General features: G+C 41.4%; 1 protein-coding gene across 3 annotated transcripts in view; it reads left to right on the top strand.

Moving 5' to 3' along the window:
* Window positions 1–722: 722 nt before the first annotated feature.
* znf511 (zinc finger protein 511) overlaps window positions 723–13,257 on the top strand; it is a 34,505-nt gene continuing 21,970 nt past the window's right edge. For 2 of the 3 annotated variants that reach the window (XM_014198240.2, XM_014198223.2), the window contains exons 1-6: window positions 723–1,243; window positions 4,048–4,121; window positions 4,818–5,019; window positions 5,139–5,272; window positions 5,423–5,704; window positions 6,044–6,126. In XM_014198240.2, coding sequence (XP_014053715.1) covers window positions 1,043–1,243; window positions 4,048–4,121; window positions 4,818–5,019; window positions 5,139–5,272; window positions 5,423–5,704; window positions 6,044–6,113 — 963 coding nt within the window. In that variant the 5' untranslated portion in view covers window positions 723–1,042 and the 3' untranslated portion in view covers window positions 6,114–6,126. 3 annotated transcript variants of the gene reach the window in all.

Here is a 13,257-nt window from a genome sequence, read left to right on the forward strand (position 1 = left end):
CTCTCCACCAGTTTGGATATCTCAAATGGATTCTTCAATTTTGGTAAGAAGGGACATTCTCAGCATTGTACGCTACTTTGCTCCATTTTCCATTCTTTTAGACAATATTACAATTCTCCTTGATTACACCATTAGATTCAAGATCCACATCAGCGTCCACTTCCGCCATCTTTTCCTTCTTCTTCCAACATCTGTTCGCCACTACAATGACTGTCAATGATCACATCATTGGAATGAGAAGAAAAAAAGAATCAATAGGCCTAAATAATCTTTATGTTTATTCAATTACATAATATGTAAGATAAAAATCATGAAGATCAACCCATTTATAATTTTCTGTGTTGTTAGAAAGTCACAACTATTAATAGGCCAAAACGTGTGCATGGGTTGAACCAGAACTTATAATTAAAAACAATATATTTGAATAATCAAACCATTATTCAGTTTCTCGTTATTTCATATTTCCTTTAATTTAAACAATAAAAACTAAACCGTTTGTGTTGTTTGACTTCAAATTCAAATCAAATAAACAAAGAACGATCCTGTACTCGTTTTGTATCATGTCTAATATGAAATATTAATTGGCCAAAAAGTACACGGACCTTTAAATATATCTTATGTCAATTTGTAATTGATAACCACGAAAGTTTGTTGTTGACTAAGTAGGAAACCGTTGAACTGTCGCACGTTTTGAACGTCATGGCCGTGTGACAACGAGGCACTTTCCGCGTTCAAAACAACTGGGAACGAGGAACTCGTGAAGCTCCGACTTCAGTGCGTTCAAAACAACTGGGAGCTCGGGGAAAAAAACTCCGTCTGGGAAAAATTATTTTGTACGGTCATCCAACTCGGAATTCCAACTTGGGCACTTTCTCTTTATTTGACTTCCTATTTTCCGAGTTCCCAGTTGTTTTGAACGCGGCAACTCTGCCTTGGCATTACACGGCCATGACGTTCAAAACAACACACTTTCGTCGTTATCGGTTCGTAATGTCAGAGAACTTGGTAGTGACATAAAATCCTCTTTCGCAAACTAGCTACAATGCTGAAGCCTGAATTGATACAGATTTTGACAGCGAGTGATTTGGTTGATTTACGAATCGACGAAATTCCTAAATTGCAGGTGGGCTTCAGACCGGGGAGTTTGTTCAGTTCGTTCACATCACAGGACAGGGAGGCGAGGTTAACGTTCACCTTCATTCCACATCAAATACTGCTCAACAAGGACCACGAGTTTTTTGAGGTAATCTAGCTGCTGCTGCTGCTAAATCTATAACTGCTGAAAAACTGAATGTAGCCTATGTGTTCTGTGTTTTTCACCAATTTTGTTACGGAGTCTAGTTGATAGGTAATCGACTAGCCGGACTGTTCCCCGGACTCCGCGTGTAGGGATTTGTACAATGCATGAACAAGGCTATTGAACTAGACATTGGTGTCTGTCTTTATTACTTTATCCAATATATCATACTGAAACATGGTGTCAGAAGTGGGATCGTTTCAATGCTTGGTTCAGATGCTTTGGGTCGATGCAGACCCTCAGCTTCTCTGGTTTTTTTCACTATGACCATATTGCTGATCCAGTCAGTTGGTTCGGTCACAGATGTCATGTGGCCATCGGCCTCATACTTGTCCAGCTGGGCCTTCACAGCCACTTTCATTGCAATGGGCACATTGCGAGGAGCACACTGGACTGGAGTGATGCTCTCATCCACTTCAAAGTGTACCTCACCAGGCACTGATTCAACGGGCATGTTGAATACATCGTCATATCTGCTGAGTAGTTGTTCTTTGGACAGGGGTCCATGCTGGACATGATCCACAATGTGCAGGTCATTTGGTACAGTGAACTGCATCAGTCCCAGGCGTTCGCATGTAGAGCCTGAGAGGAGAGGATGTTGACTGGTTTTCACAATCTCAAACTCCAGCTTGTGTTTGCGTCCCCGAATAACACATTCGGTCTCAAAGGTGCCCATAGAGCTCATTAGCTCTCCTGAGTACAGCTTTAGTCTAGTATCGCTGGGCAATAGATGTGTGTCAGGTGCCAGATTGATTTTGTCTTTGTAGCTCATTACATTGCATGTAGCACCGGAATCCAGTTGACATTGTTGTTGCTTGTTGTGTAATCGTAGTGTCACAAACCATTTCTTCCCTCTTGAGTGTACAGCCCCAATGGATTCATGCATGTAAATGTCACTTTCACTGTTCAGCTCTGAACATTGAGTGACATCATCAACACAGTGAATCTTGCCCTCACTCACCCTTCTTTTGCTTTTGAGACACACTTTTGCAAAGTGATTATTAGTTCCACAAGCTCTGCATGGTTTTCCATAGGCAGGGCAGTGCTCTTTGCCACGTGTGTGCGTATTCCCACATTATTTACATGCTACTGGGCTCTCTGTGTTCACCGTTCGTGGTGAATTACTCTGCCTTGATTGGTTTTGCCTGAATGTCTGCCTAGCAACAGCGTGAACAGTGTCAACGTCGGAGCGTGGGGTTTCGATTTCCATTGCTCTCATTCTCATGTCAGTGACTTCAGCAGTGCGGCACATTTCGATGGCAGTTACTAATGTTAAGCCTCTCTCTCTCAGTAGACGCCGGCGTGTATGCTCATTTGCAATTCCCAGTACTATTTTGTCACGAATCAATTCATCTTTCAATCCCCCGTATTCACAAGTGGCAGATTTTTCTCTCAAACGGGTTACAAAGTTGTGTACTGACTCACCCTCTTCCTGTTTGCAGCTTCCGAAAACGAACCGCTCGTAAATTACGTTTCTGGCGGGTTTGAAGTAATTCTCCAATGCATCCAATATAGCCTTTGCATCACACTGTTGTCGCGCTGTGAGGGTGAGATTGTGCCGGTAGATATGCCTGCATTCGCTGCCCATTAAACTCCTCAGAGTTGCCGCTTGTACCTCGTTGGGTTTCTCATGTAGACCGGTCGCCAGCGCATAGTCCTCGAATTCATCCCTGAAATTGTCCCAATTAGTATTCCAGTCCCCTGTGAGAACCATGGGATTAGGTGGCGGAATGTTCGCTGCCATAGCGATGGAATAGGAGACTTTGCCTTCAGTCATCGAGGTAGGTAGTGATGCTAGCTAACCAGCTAACAACTAGTTGATCAGTGTTGTGAGTAGGAATCTGCGTGTGTTCGCATATGGAACGTAACCGCGCCTATACTGTACTTAGCTACAAAAATAACAAACGTATGGTTTTCGAGCCACTTCTGATACCATGTTTCAATTCTGCACAAGATGACAATTAAAGAAAAAAGAAAAATAAAATTTAAAAAGAAAGGAAGATGACAACTGAAGTAAAAAGAAAATGTCATGCGTTCTTAATTGTTATGACTTGATTGTTAAGAATTTAATGTTATGCTGTTATGTTTGCACTTTCTATTGAAAAGGATGATGTTACGGAGTCTAGTTGATAGGTAATCGACTAGCCGGACTGTTCCCCGGACTCCGCGTGTAGGGATTTGTACAATGCATGAACAAGGCTATTGAACTAGACATTGGTGTCTGTCTTTATTACTTTATCCAATATATCATACTGATATATTTAGCATTTTGATGACCGCAGATAAGGAAATGCAACCAGGTCAACCGTTTCATATTATTCTGTCCATTTAACGTAGTATTGTATTCATTTGTGGATGTCCATCACTCATTTCGTATATGTAACAAATTACTATTCATATTATGTTACGAATTTTCAAAACGTTCAATATTTTAAGTATTTGCTAAACGTATATGTTCAGATTCTAGTTAGGTGGCTAACTTTAGCTAGACAATGGGTTAGTCTTAACTAAAATAGTTAAGGTTAGGGGAAGGGTAACCATCTGTCTTATGTAACCATAGTAATTATATTATATGCTATATAAGATGGGCTATTCGGGGTAATAAAATGTATGTTTATAATAACTAAAACAATACATATTTTTTTACAGTGTGGTAATACACCATCATTGCCACCACCAGCAGTGTTATAGTCACATGCAGAGAAGCTACAGCAGTGTAACTGACGTGTGTGTGTGTGTGTGTGTGTTAGGATGGGGACATACATAGACACCTGTACCTCCAGAACCTCTCAACCTGCCCAGCTTATGACTCACCTACAGCCAGGTAACAATATTATCATTATCATGGTGATCAACAACAGATTTTACAGTATAACCCATTCACATGGTAATACAGTGGGGCATGGGAAAGAAGGACGTATGTGGAATAATGTTACAAATAGCTGATGACTGTTAAAGAGCAGTATTTTCAGATAAGTTTACTTAGTCAGGTGACAGACTTGAGTCAGTTAAAAAAAAGTTAAAGTCAGAGGCACGGTCGAAGTAACAGCTTTAACACAGTGTTCTGGGTACATGCAGTCACATTCACAAATGCAAGATGCTAAGACAAGTCACATTCAAGATAGGATGGCTTCCTTAGTCTTGATTATTCAATGTCTTCCTGGCACAAAACATAAGTTTATTGTCAGTGTCTAGTTTCTGCTAAATGGCATTAGGCCTAATTGATAGAGAGCTGATCTTCAGCTTCTGCCTTCTCACATGGAACTAAAAGTATCTTTTGACTTCAGCTACTTTTTATTTCTGTCCCATGGTGTCCAGTATACAGATCAGCAGTTATATTAGTACAAAGTTAAATTGTGGAGGGATTCATGAGACTGTTCTGTGTCCCGTGATATCTGGAGAAACACTGACATAGTACTTCAGACAGTTTTTTTAGTAAGTCAATTGAAGTCATTAGAATAACCTTCATGTTGACTTTCCGTTTTTCTCTCTTCCCCCCTCCTTTTTTTCCTTCTCTCAGGCAGTGTGAGTTCAGGTGTCATATATCTGGCTGTAGCCAGGTGTTCAGTACTGTGGAGGACTATGAGCATCACTATAACATGCTCCACAGACACGTGTGTTCTTCCTGCCAGAGGTCGCTGCCCTCCGCTCGCCTGCTCGACATCCACATCCAGGAGTGGCACGACTCGCTCTTCAGCATTCTGGCTGAAAGGCAGGACATGGTAGCTAACATACATGCACACAAACACACGTGCACACACACTCACTATGTTGCTCACTCTGGCCTTGACTTGGACCAGTCTATGCACCCTGTTTCTCACTCTCTCTTTTTCCCCCCAAGTACCAGTGTCTAGTGGAGGGTTGTGGTTTGAAGTTCAGAACCAGAGAACAGAGGAAAGACCATATGATCAAGATCCATAAGTACCCTTCTGACTTCATGTTCGACAAGGCGAAGAGGATCAAGAATATCAAAATGTAAACACAAATTCAAGGGTTGTTCTCACTGTGTCCAACAGGTGGTGGAAGCGTGTCAGAATGAGTCATCTATCAGCATTCAGGACTGGGTAAAATCTGTGATTGAAGTATGTGTGTGTAGAGGATAAAGCATTCCCCCCTGTCTTACAGAGCGAAGAAGAATATGCCACAGAAAGGCACAAGTATGGAGGTGTCCATGAGTGTGAGTGAACCTGAGGGTGTGTGTGAGGTGTTGCCTGACCAACCAGAGGAAGAGGAATATATGGAGATAAATCACTCTCTGGAACCAGGTATCCTGGACCCTGCAGGAATCCCAATTAACACAGTAGAGCTGCCCACAGATCATGATACTGCCCCAATCCTCTCTGTCACCATCCAGCCCACCACAAACCAACAGAGACCACAGCACAACAGAGAGAGACACTCCTACAGGTCAGTATTCACTTCAAATCTCAAATGGCACACTATTTCCTACATGGTGCACTACATTATTCTACTGTATTTCCCTTAGACCTACAGTCGATGTGCAATGACCCTGAATGCATACATGAATATAGAATAATACATTTGAAGTGGGACTGGTGAACTGCAATGCCTTTACATAGTCCATGCAATTTTTGTTATATTTTTTTAACTATGCAAAATGAAGCCAAGTCCCACAACAATGGGAGGGGTATAGCTGGATATACACAACCGCTGTCGTGGGACGCGGTAGTGCACTTCTCAGGAACGGATTGTGTATGTTTAGTGGACTGTGTTCTGTTCCACCAGGGTTCCTAGGACGGTGTGTTTCGGCCAGGGTTCTGTCCAAGGGTTCAGAGGTCGTGGCAGGAGGATTTAGAGAATCTTTAAAGGTGATGAGTCTTAGACAGGATGCGACCCTTGCATCGGTCTGGTCTGGCGTGTGTTTTAAAAATAATATTTTCGACAATAAATCATGTTTGTTAAACTCAAGATAATGTGTCAAATGTTATCGCACTGGTAATGCCCTAGCTAGCTCAACACCAATTTAAAATAAGCTACTAAAATCATTCCAATCCAGATTGAAAAGGCAAAGGCGATTACAGACCTGCCAACATGCATGCATTTTGCGTACCAGCTACGCAATTCTCTGTCCATGTAAGCAGGTACGAAATCCAAGTTAAAAGTACGCAGAAATGAATACAGCCAGATAAAAATGTTTTTTTAATGTGTACTTTTTTGAAAAAACTAAATTCATAAAAAATAAATCCACTGAGTAAATCTAACATCCCGATTCTTGAGCTGCAACACACAGACATGTACGGAGTTTGTGTCAACGGACATGGAGATGAATACATCATTATTCGACGTAGCTACCCCGTGTCTGCCCCTCCTCCTGTTTGTTGTGATGCCAAGTTTGCCGACTGTCAGCTGTACGTAAACACATGGACAAATCCCTTTTCGACTCTGTGTGTTGTGGAAAGGTAAACACTAATTGCTTCAAGCTAAAGTTATCGAACATAAGATGGACATTCAGTAGGCTCTAAAGTGCCAGCAGTTCACTCACATTTGCTAGTGAAAGAAATTAAATGCAAATATGAAAAAGAACGGGTCGCATTTGTGCGAGTGTGATATACATTTGATTCTATGTCCCATTAGTTGTATTTTCCACGTAACATTATGAGGATCACGCAAACCTGATAGACTAACTATAATCCACATCACAGAAAGCATTACAAAAGTATAATCAAAAATAAATATAAACATCATGGCATTAAATGGAGTCGGGAGTTTAGAAGACTGCGCGATGAAGAATGAATGAGTGTCCGGTGTTAGCTATAGAGGCAATGCTTGTAAAATGTCTTTGCACAAGATTTGAGATCAATTTAAAAAATCTGAAATGTATATGCTGCAAAGAAATACAATAGGCACCTTTACATAGGCTGAAGCACCGGACTCTTCTAGCGAACAGTGTTCAGATTCCCTTTGCAGTAGCCTACTTAAGCTTTGTGTAGCCAGTTTGGTCTGTGTCGATGTGATTTTATTTAATTTTTTTCCCAAAAAGATTTAGCTTTTAGTGTTGATTAGGAACCGTGTCTAAAAAGCCTATACTTGTGAGCTGGCCCTAGTGGTTGGCCCTGTTTGAGAGGTGACAACGCGTTCCTCTACTATAGAGACTAAATTTGGGGGCATGTGCTAATTATCTACAACGTTTTTTTCTTATCTCCATTCTACACTGTACATGTAATGGAATAAACATAGACCGTCTGTGCTAATTCCACAAAACATATATTTATTTTATATGTTCTGTACTCATCAGTATGAATCTATTATTTATGTTCTGTAAATACATTTTCAGAGGACTGATCTGAACCAGGTGTGATCCATAATGTCTAAGCACATGAATCTCCAATTTGCCCCGTGCGTCTGGTACTCTAAAAAGTTTCACAGTGCTGTCAGGTCTGCTATTAGTGTTATTAGAGGCTTGCTTTAGGACCATGCTGACGGGCAGGCTGTTTAGCGGTAGTAGAGAGTATGTTTTAAGACCATGTGGACTCCTCGGAGCAGGTGGGAAGGCTGTATGCCTGGCTGGCTTTAGGACTATGGAGAGTACATGGATGCAGCTGCAGTGAAGAGCAAAACTTTTCTCTCAAAACAGTGCAGAGGTGGAGATGGCTGTAGATGTCTTGGTAACTTCTGTTTGACATAGCATGAACCTAAACTACAGTTATTAATCCCGGTGCTGAGCTAGTGCGTAGCAGCTAATTGCTTTATGACATGTTTGTAGAATGTTAAGTCCCCTGTCGACTGAGTTAACCTCTCTTGGGTATGTGGGACGTGACCGTCCCACCTGCGGGACACACTCCCAACAGCCAGTGAAATAGCAGGGCGGCAAATTCAAAACAACAAAAATCTCATAATTCAAATTTCTCAAACATACGACTATTTTACACCATTTTAAAGACACACTTCTCCTTAACCTGTTAGGGCTAGGAGGCAGTATTTACACCACCGGATAAAAAAACGTACCCGATTTAATCTGGTTACCACTCCTACCCAGTAACTAGAATATGCATATACTTATTAGATATGGATAGAAAACACCCTAAAGTTTCTAAAACTGTTTGAATGGTGTCTGTGAGTATAACAGAACTCATATGGCAGGCAAAAACCTGAGAGATTCCTTTACAGGAAGTGGCCTGTCTGACCATTTATTGGCCTTCTTTGTCATCTCTATCCATTACAAAGGATCTCTGCTGTTACGTGACACTTCCTACGGCTCCAATGGGCTCTCAGAGCCCGGGAAAAACCTGAATGACGTAATTCAATGCCCTGGCTGAAACACACGAGCGATTTTGCTAAGTGGTCTATCAGAGGACAAAGGGCTTAGGCTCGTGCACTGGCCGCCCCCGCCTTTCTGTTTTTCCCTCTATTTACCGAAACGCAGATTCCCGGTCGGAATATTATCGCTTTTTTACGAGATAAATTGCATAAAAATTGATTTTAAACAGCGGTTGACATGCTTCGAAGTACGGTAATGGAATATTTAGAATTTTTTTGTCACGAAATGCGCCATGCGCACGACCCTGATTTACCATTTCGGATAGTGTCTAGAACGCACGAACAAAACGCCGCTGTTTGGATATAACGATGGATTATTTGGGACCAAACCAACATTTGTTATTGAAGTAGAAGTCCTGGGAGTGCATTCTGACGAAGAACAGGAAAGGTAATAACATTTTTCTTATAGTAAATCTGATTTTGGTGAAGGCTAAACTTGCCGGGTGTCTAAATAGCTAGCCCGTGATGGCTGGGCTATGTACTTAGAATATTGTAAAATGTGCTTTCACCAAAAAGCTATTTTAAAATCGGACATATCGAGTGCATAGAGGAGTTCTGTATCTATAATTCTTAAAATAATTGTTATGCTTTTTGTGAACGTTTATCGTGAGTAATTTAGTAAATTGATAGTAAATTCCCCGGAAGTTTGCGGGGGGTATGCTAGTTCTGAACGTCACATGCTAATGTAAAAAGCAGTTTTTTGATATAAATATGAACTTGATTGAACAAAACATGCATGTATTGTATAACAATGTCCTAGGTGTGTCATTTTCCCTGTAGTTTGGAAAGGGAATTAATTTTAAAAAACTACAGCCTCAGATTTTCAACTTCCTGGTTGGATTTTTTCTCAGATTTTTGCCTGCCATATGAGTTCTGTTATACTCACAGACATCATTCAAACAGAGTGTTTTCTATCCAAATCTACTAATAATATGCATATTCTAGTTTCTGGGCCCGAGTAGTAGGCAGTTTAATTTGGGTATGTTTTTCATCCGGCCGTGAAAATACTGCCCCCTACCCAAGAGAAGTTAAATGAAGCTACAGCAGCCAACGTAATGGTTGGACTAAATGTAGCTTGTTTTTTGTAATCCAAATACTATTCGTTTTTACATTGTATAGAAATGCAGTAAATGAGCTTCAACTTCATAAAAATAAAGTTGAAGCTCACCCTAGGTTTATCTGAAAAAGGCAAGCCAGGAGACTAGGCCTACATTGGCCCAATTTTGCCATTCTCCCATATGATGGCGCTGCAATATCAGCAACCACTGACTTATGAGTAAATATCGGCAGCAACATGTTGCAGATGTAGTCTCGAAAACAAGACCCTAGGCAACAGTAGCTATGTTTCCATTAACCTCTATGGGCTAGGTGGGACGCTAGCGTGCCACCCGTGGTGCACTCCATCAACAGCAGGTGCATTTCAAGAGCGGCAAATTTGAATCCAAATAAATGTCAAAATTCAAATTTTTCAAACATACAACTATTTTACACCCTTTGAAAGATAAACATCTCCTTAATCTAACCACGTTTTACGATTTCAAAAAGGTTTTACGGCGAAAGCATAAATTTAGAGTATGTTAGGACAGTACATTTACAAGAGTTGTGTGTAATGTTTTGTCAAGTCAAAGACAGGGTCACCAAAACCATAAAACCAGCTAAAATGATGCACTAACCTTTTACAATCTCCATCAGATGACACTCCTAGGACATTATGTTAGACAATGCATGCATTTTTAGTTCTATCAAGTTCATATTTATATCCAAAAACAGCGTTTTACTATGGCATTGATGTTGAGGAAATCGTTTCCCTCCAATAACCGGCAGTCAAGTCAGCGTCACAAATTAAATAATTAAAATTAGAAAACATTGGTAAAATATTATATTGTCATTTAAAGAATTATAGATTTACATCTCTTGAACGCAATCAACTTGCCAGATTTAAAAATAACCTTACTGGGAAATCACACTTTGCAATAATCTGAGCACTGCGCCCAGAAAAATACGCGTTGCGATACAGACTAGACGTCATGTTGGGGAGATCTAAAATCGAAAATACTATGTAAATAATCCATTACCTTTGATTCTCTTCATCAGATGTCACTTCCAGGTATCACAGGTCCATAACGAATGTAGTTTTGTTCAAAAAAGCTCATCATTTATGTCCAAAAATCTCCGTCTTGTTAGCACATGATCTAAGCCAGCCGGACTTCTCGTCATGAACGAGGGGAAAAAAATATATTTACGTTCGTTCAAACATGTCAAACGTTGTATAGCATAAATCATTAGGGCCTTTTTTAACCAGAACATGAATAATATTCAAGGTGGACGAATGCATACTCTTTTATAACGTATTGGAACGAGGGTACCCAACATGAACTCGCGCCAGGTGTCTAATGGGACATCATCGTTCCATGGCTCTTGTTCGGTCAGATCTCCCTCCAGAAGACTCAAAACACTTTGTAAAGGCTGGTGACATCTAGTGGAAGCAATAGGAAGTGCCAAAATATTCCTCAGCCCCTGTGTTTTTCAATGGGATAGGTTTAAAGGTAATACAACACATCAGGTATCCACTTCCTGTCAGAAAATGTCTCAGGGTTTTGCCTGCCAAATGAGTTCTGTTATACTCACAGACACCATTCAAACAGTTTTAGAAACTTTAGAGTGTTTTCTATCCATATATAATAAGTATATGCATATTCTAGTTACTGGGTAGGATTAGTAACCAGATTAAATCGGGTACATTTTTTTATCCAGATGTGCAAATGCTGCCCCCTAGCCCTAACAGGTTAACTTGTCCAGTAATTGTTTTTGTCGACATTTAGAAAGTTTACATAGAAAACAGATTCGATAATTTGTGCGTGTCTAATTAACAATCTTGTGTCAATTAAAAACAGCTGGAAGTAATGACTTCACACCATTTAGGCAAATTGCGCATTTAATAAATTGTTGACGGCCTGTATGCCCCCCCCACACCTACCTGTGTCTCGGGCAGCATGAATAGAATGCAAGAATTTACTAATATTTGTCATGCTGATGGACGAGCTCTCTCCACACTTTCAGTCTGTATATTTGCATTGTGTCCTGCTACCATGTCCCCCATGGCAAGGGGTTGTTAACAATGATGTGCATTTGGAAAGTATGTTACGTTACAGCCTTATTCTAAAATTGATAAAAGTACTTTTTTTCCTGATCAATCCACACACACACACACACACACACACACACACACACACACACACTACCCCATAATGACAAAACAAAAACAGGTTTGTAAAATACAGAAATTCCTTATTTACATACGTAGTCAGACCCTTTGCTGAGACTCGAAATTGAGCTCAGGTGCATCCTGTTTCCATTGATCATCCTTGATGTTTCTACAACTTCATTGGAGTCCACCTGTGGTAAATGGTAAATTCAATTGATTGGACATGATTTGGAAAGACACACACCTGTCTATATAAGGTCCCACAGTTGATAGTGCATCTCAGAGAAAAAAACAAGCAGTGAGGTCAAAGGAATTGTCTGTAGAGCTTCGAGACAGGATTGTGTCGAGGCACAGATCTGGGGAAGGGTACTAAAACATTTCTACAGCATTGAAGGTCCCCAAGAACACAGTGGCCTCCATTTATTCTTAAAATGGAAGAAGTTTGGAACCACCAAGACTCTTCCTAGAGCTGGCTGCCTGGCAAACTAAGCAGTCGGGGGAGAAAGGCCTTGGTCAGGGAGGTGACCAAGAACCCAATGGTCAGTCTGACACAGCTCTCGAGTTCCTCTGTGGAGATCGGATAACCTTCTAGAAGGGCAACCATTTCTGCAGCACTCCACCAATCAGGCCTTTATGGTAGAGTGGCCAGACGGAAGCTACACCTCAGTAAAAGGCACGTGACAGCCCGCTTGGATTTTGCCAAAAGGCACCTAAAGGACAAGATTCTCTGGTCTGATGAAACCAAGATTGAACTCTTTGGCCTGAATGCCAAGCGTCACGTCTGGAGGAAACCTGGCACCTTCCCTACGGTGAAGCATGGTGGTGGCAGCATCATGCTGTGGGGATTTGTTTAGTGGCAGGGACTGGGAGACCAGTCAGGATCGAGGTAAAGATTAATGGTGTAAAGTACAGAGAGATACTTGATGAAAACATGCTCCAGAGCGCTCAGACTGGGGCAAAGGTTCAACTTCCAACAGGGCAACGACCCTAACAAGCAACCGGGAGTGGCTTCGGTACAAGTCTCTGAATGTCCTTGAGTGGCCCGAACCTGAACCCGATCGAACATCTCTGGAGAGAACTGAAAATAGTACCTGTGCCTAAGGAAGCGAAGGTAACCTGCCTAAATGACTACCGCACCGTAGCACTCATGTCGGTAGCCATAAAGTGCTTTGAAAGGCTGGTCATGGCTCACATCAACACCATCATCCCGGAAACCCGAGACCCACTCCAAATCGCATACCGCCCCAACAGATCCACAGATGTTGCAATCTCAATCGCACTGCCCTTTCCCACCTGGACAAAAGGAACACCTATGTGAGAATGCTGTTCATTGACTACAGCTCAGTGTTCAACACCATAGTGCCCACAAAGCTCCTCACTAAGACAAGGACCCTGGGACTAAACACCTGCAACTGGATCCTGGACTTCCTGACAGTCCGCCCCCAGGTGGTAAGGGTAGGCAACAACACATCTGCCA

The sequence above is a fragment of the Salmo salar genome, chromosome ssa01 (genome assembly GCF_905237065.1).
Source record: "Salmo salar chromosome ssa01, Ssal_v3.1, whole genome shotgun sequence".
Lineage (NCBI taxonomy): Eukaryota > Metazoa > Chordata > Actinopteri > Salmoniformes > Salmonidae > Salmo > Salmo salar.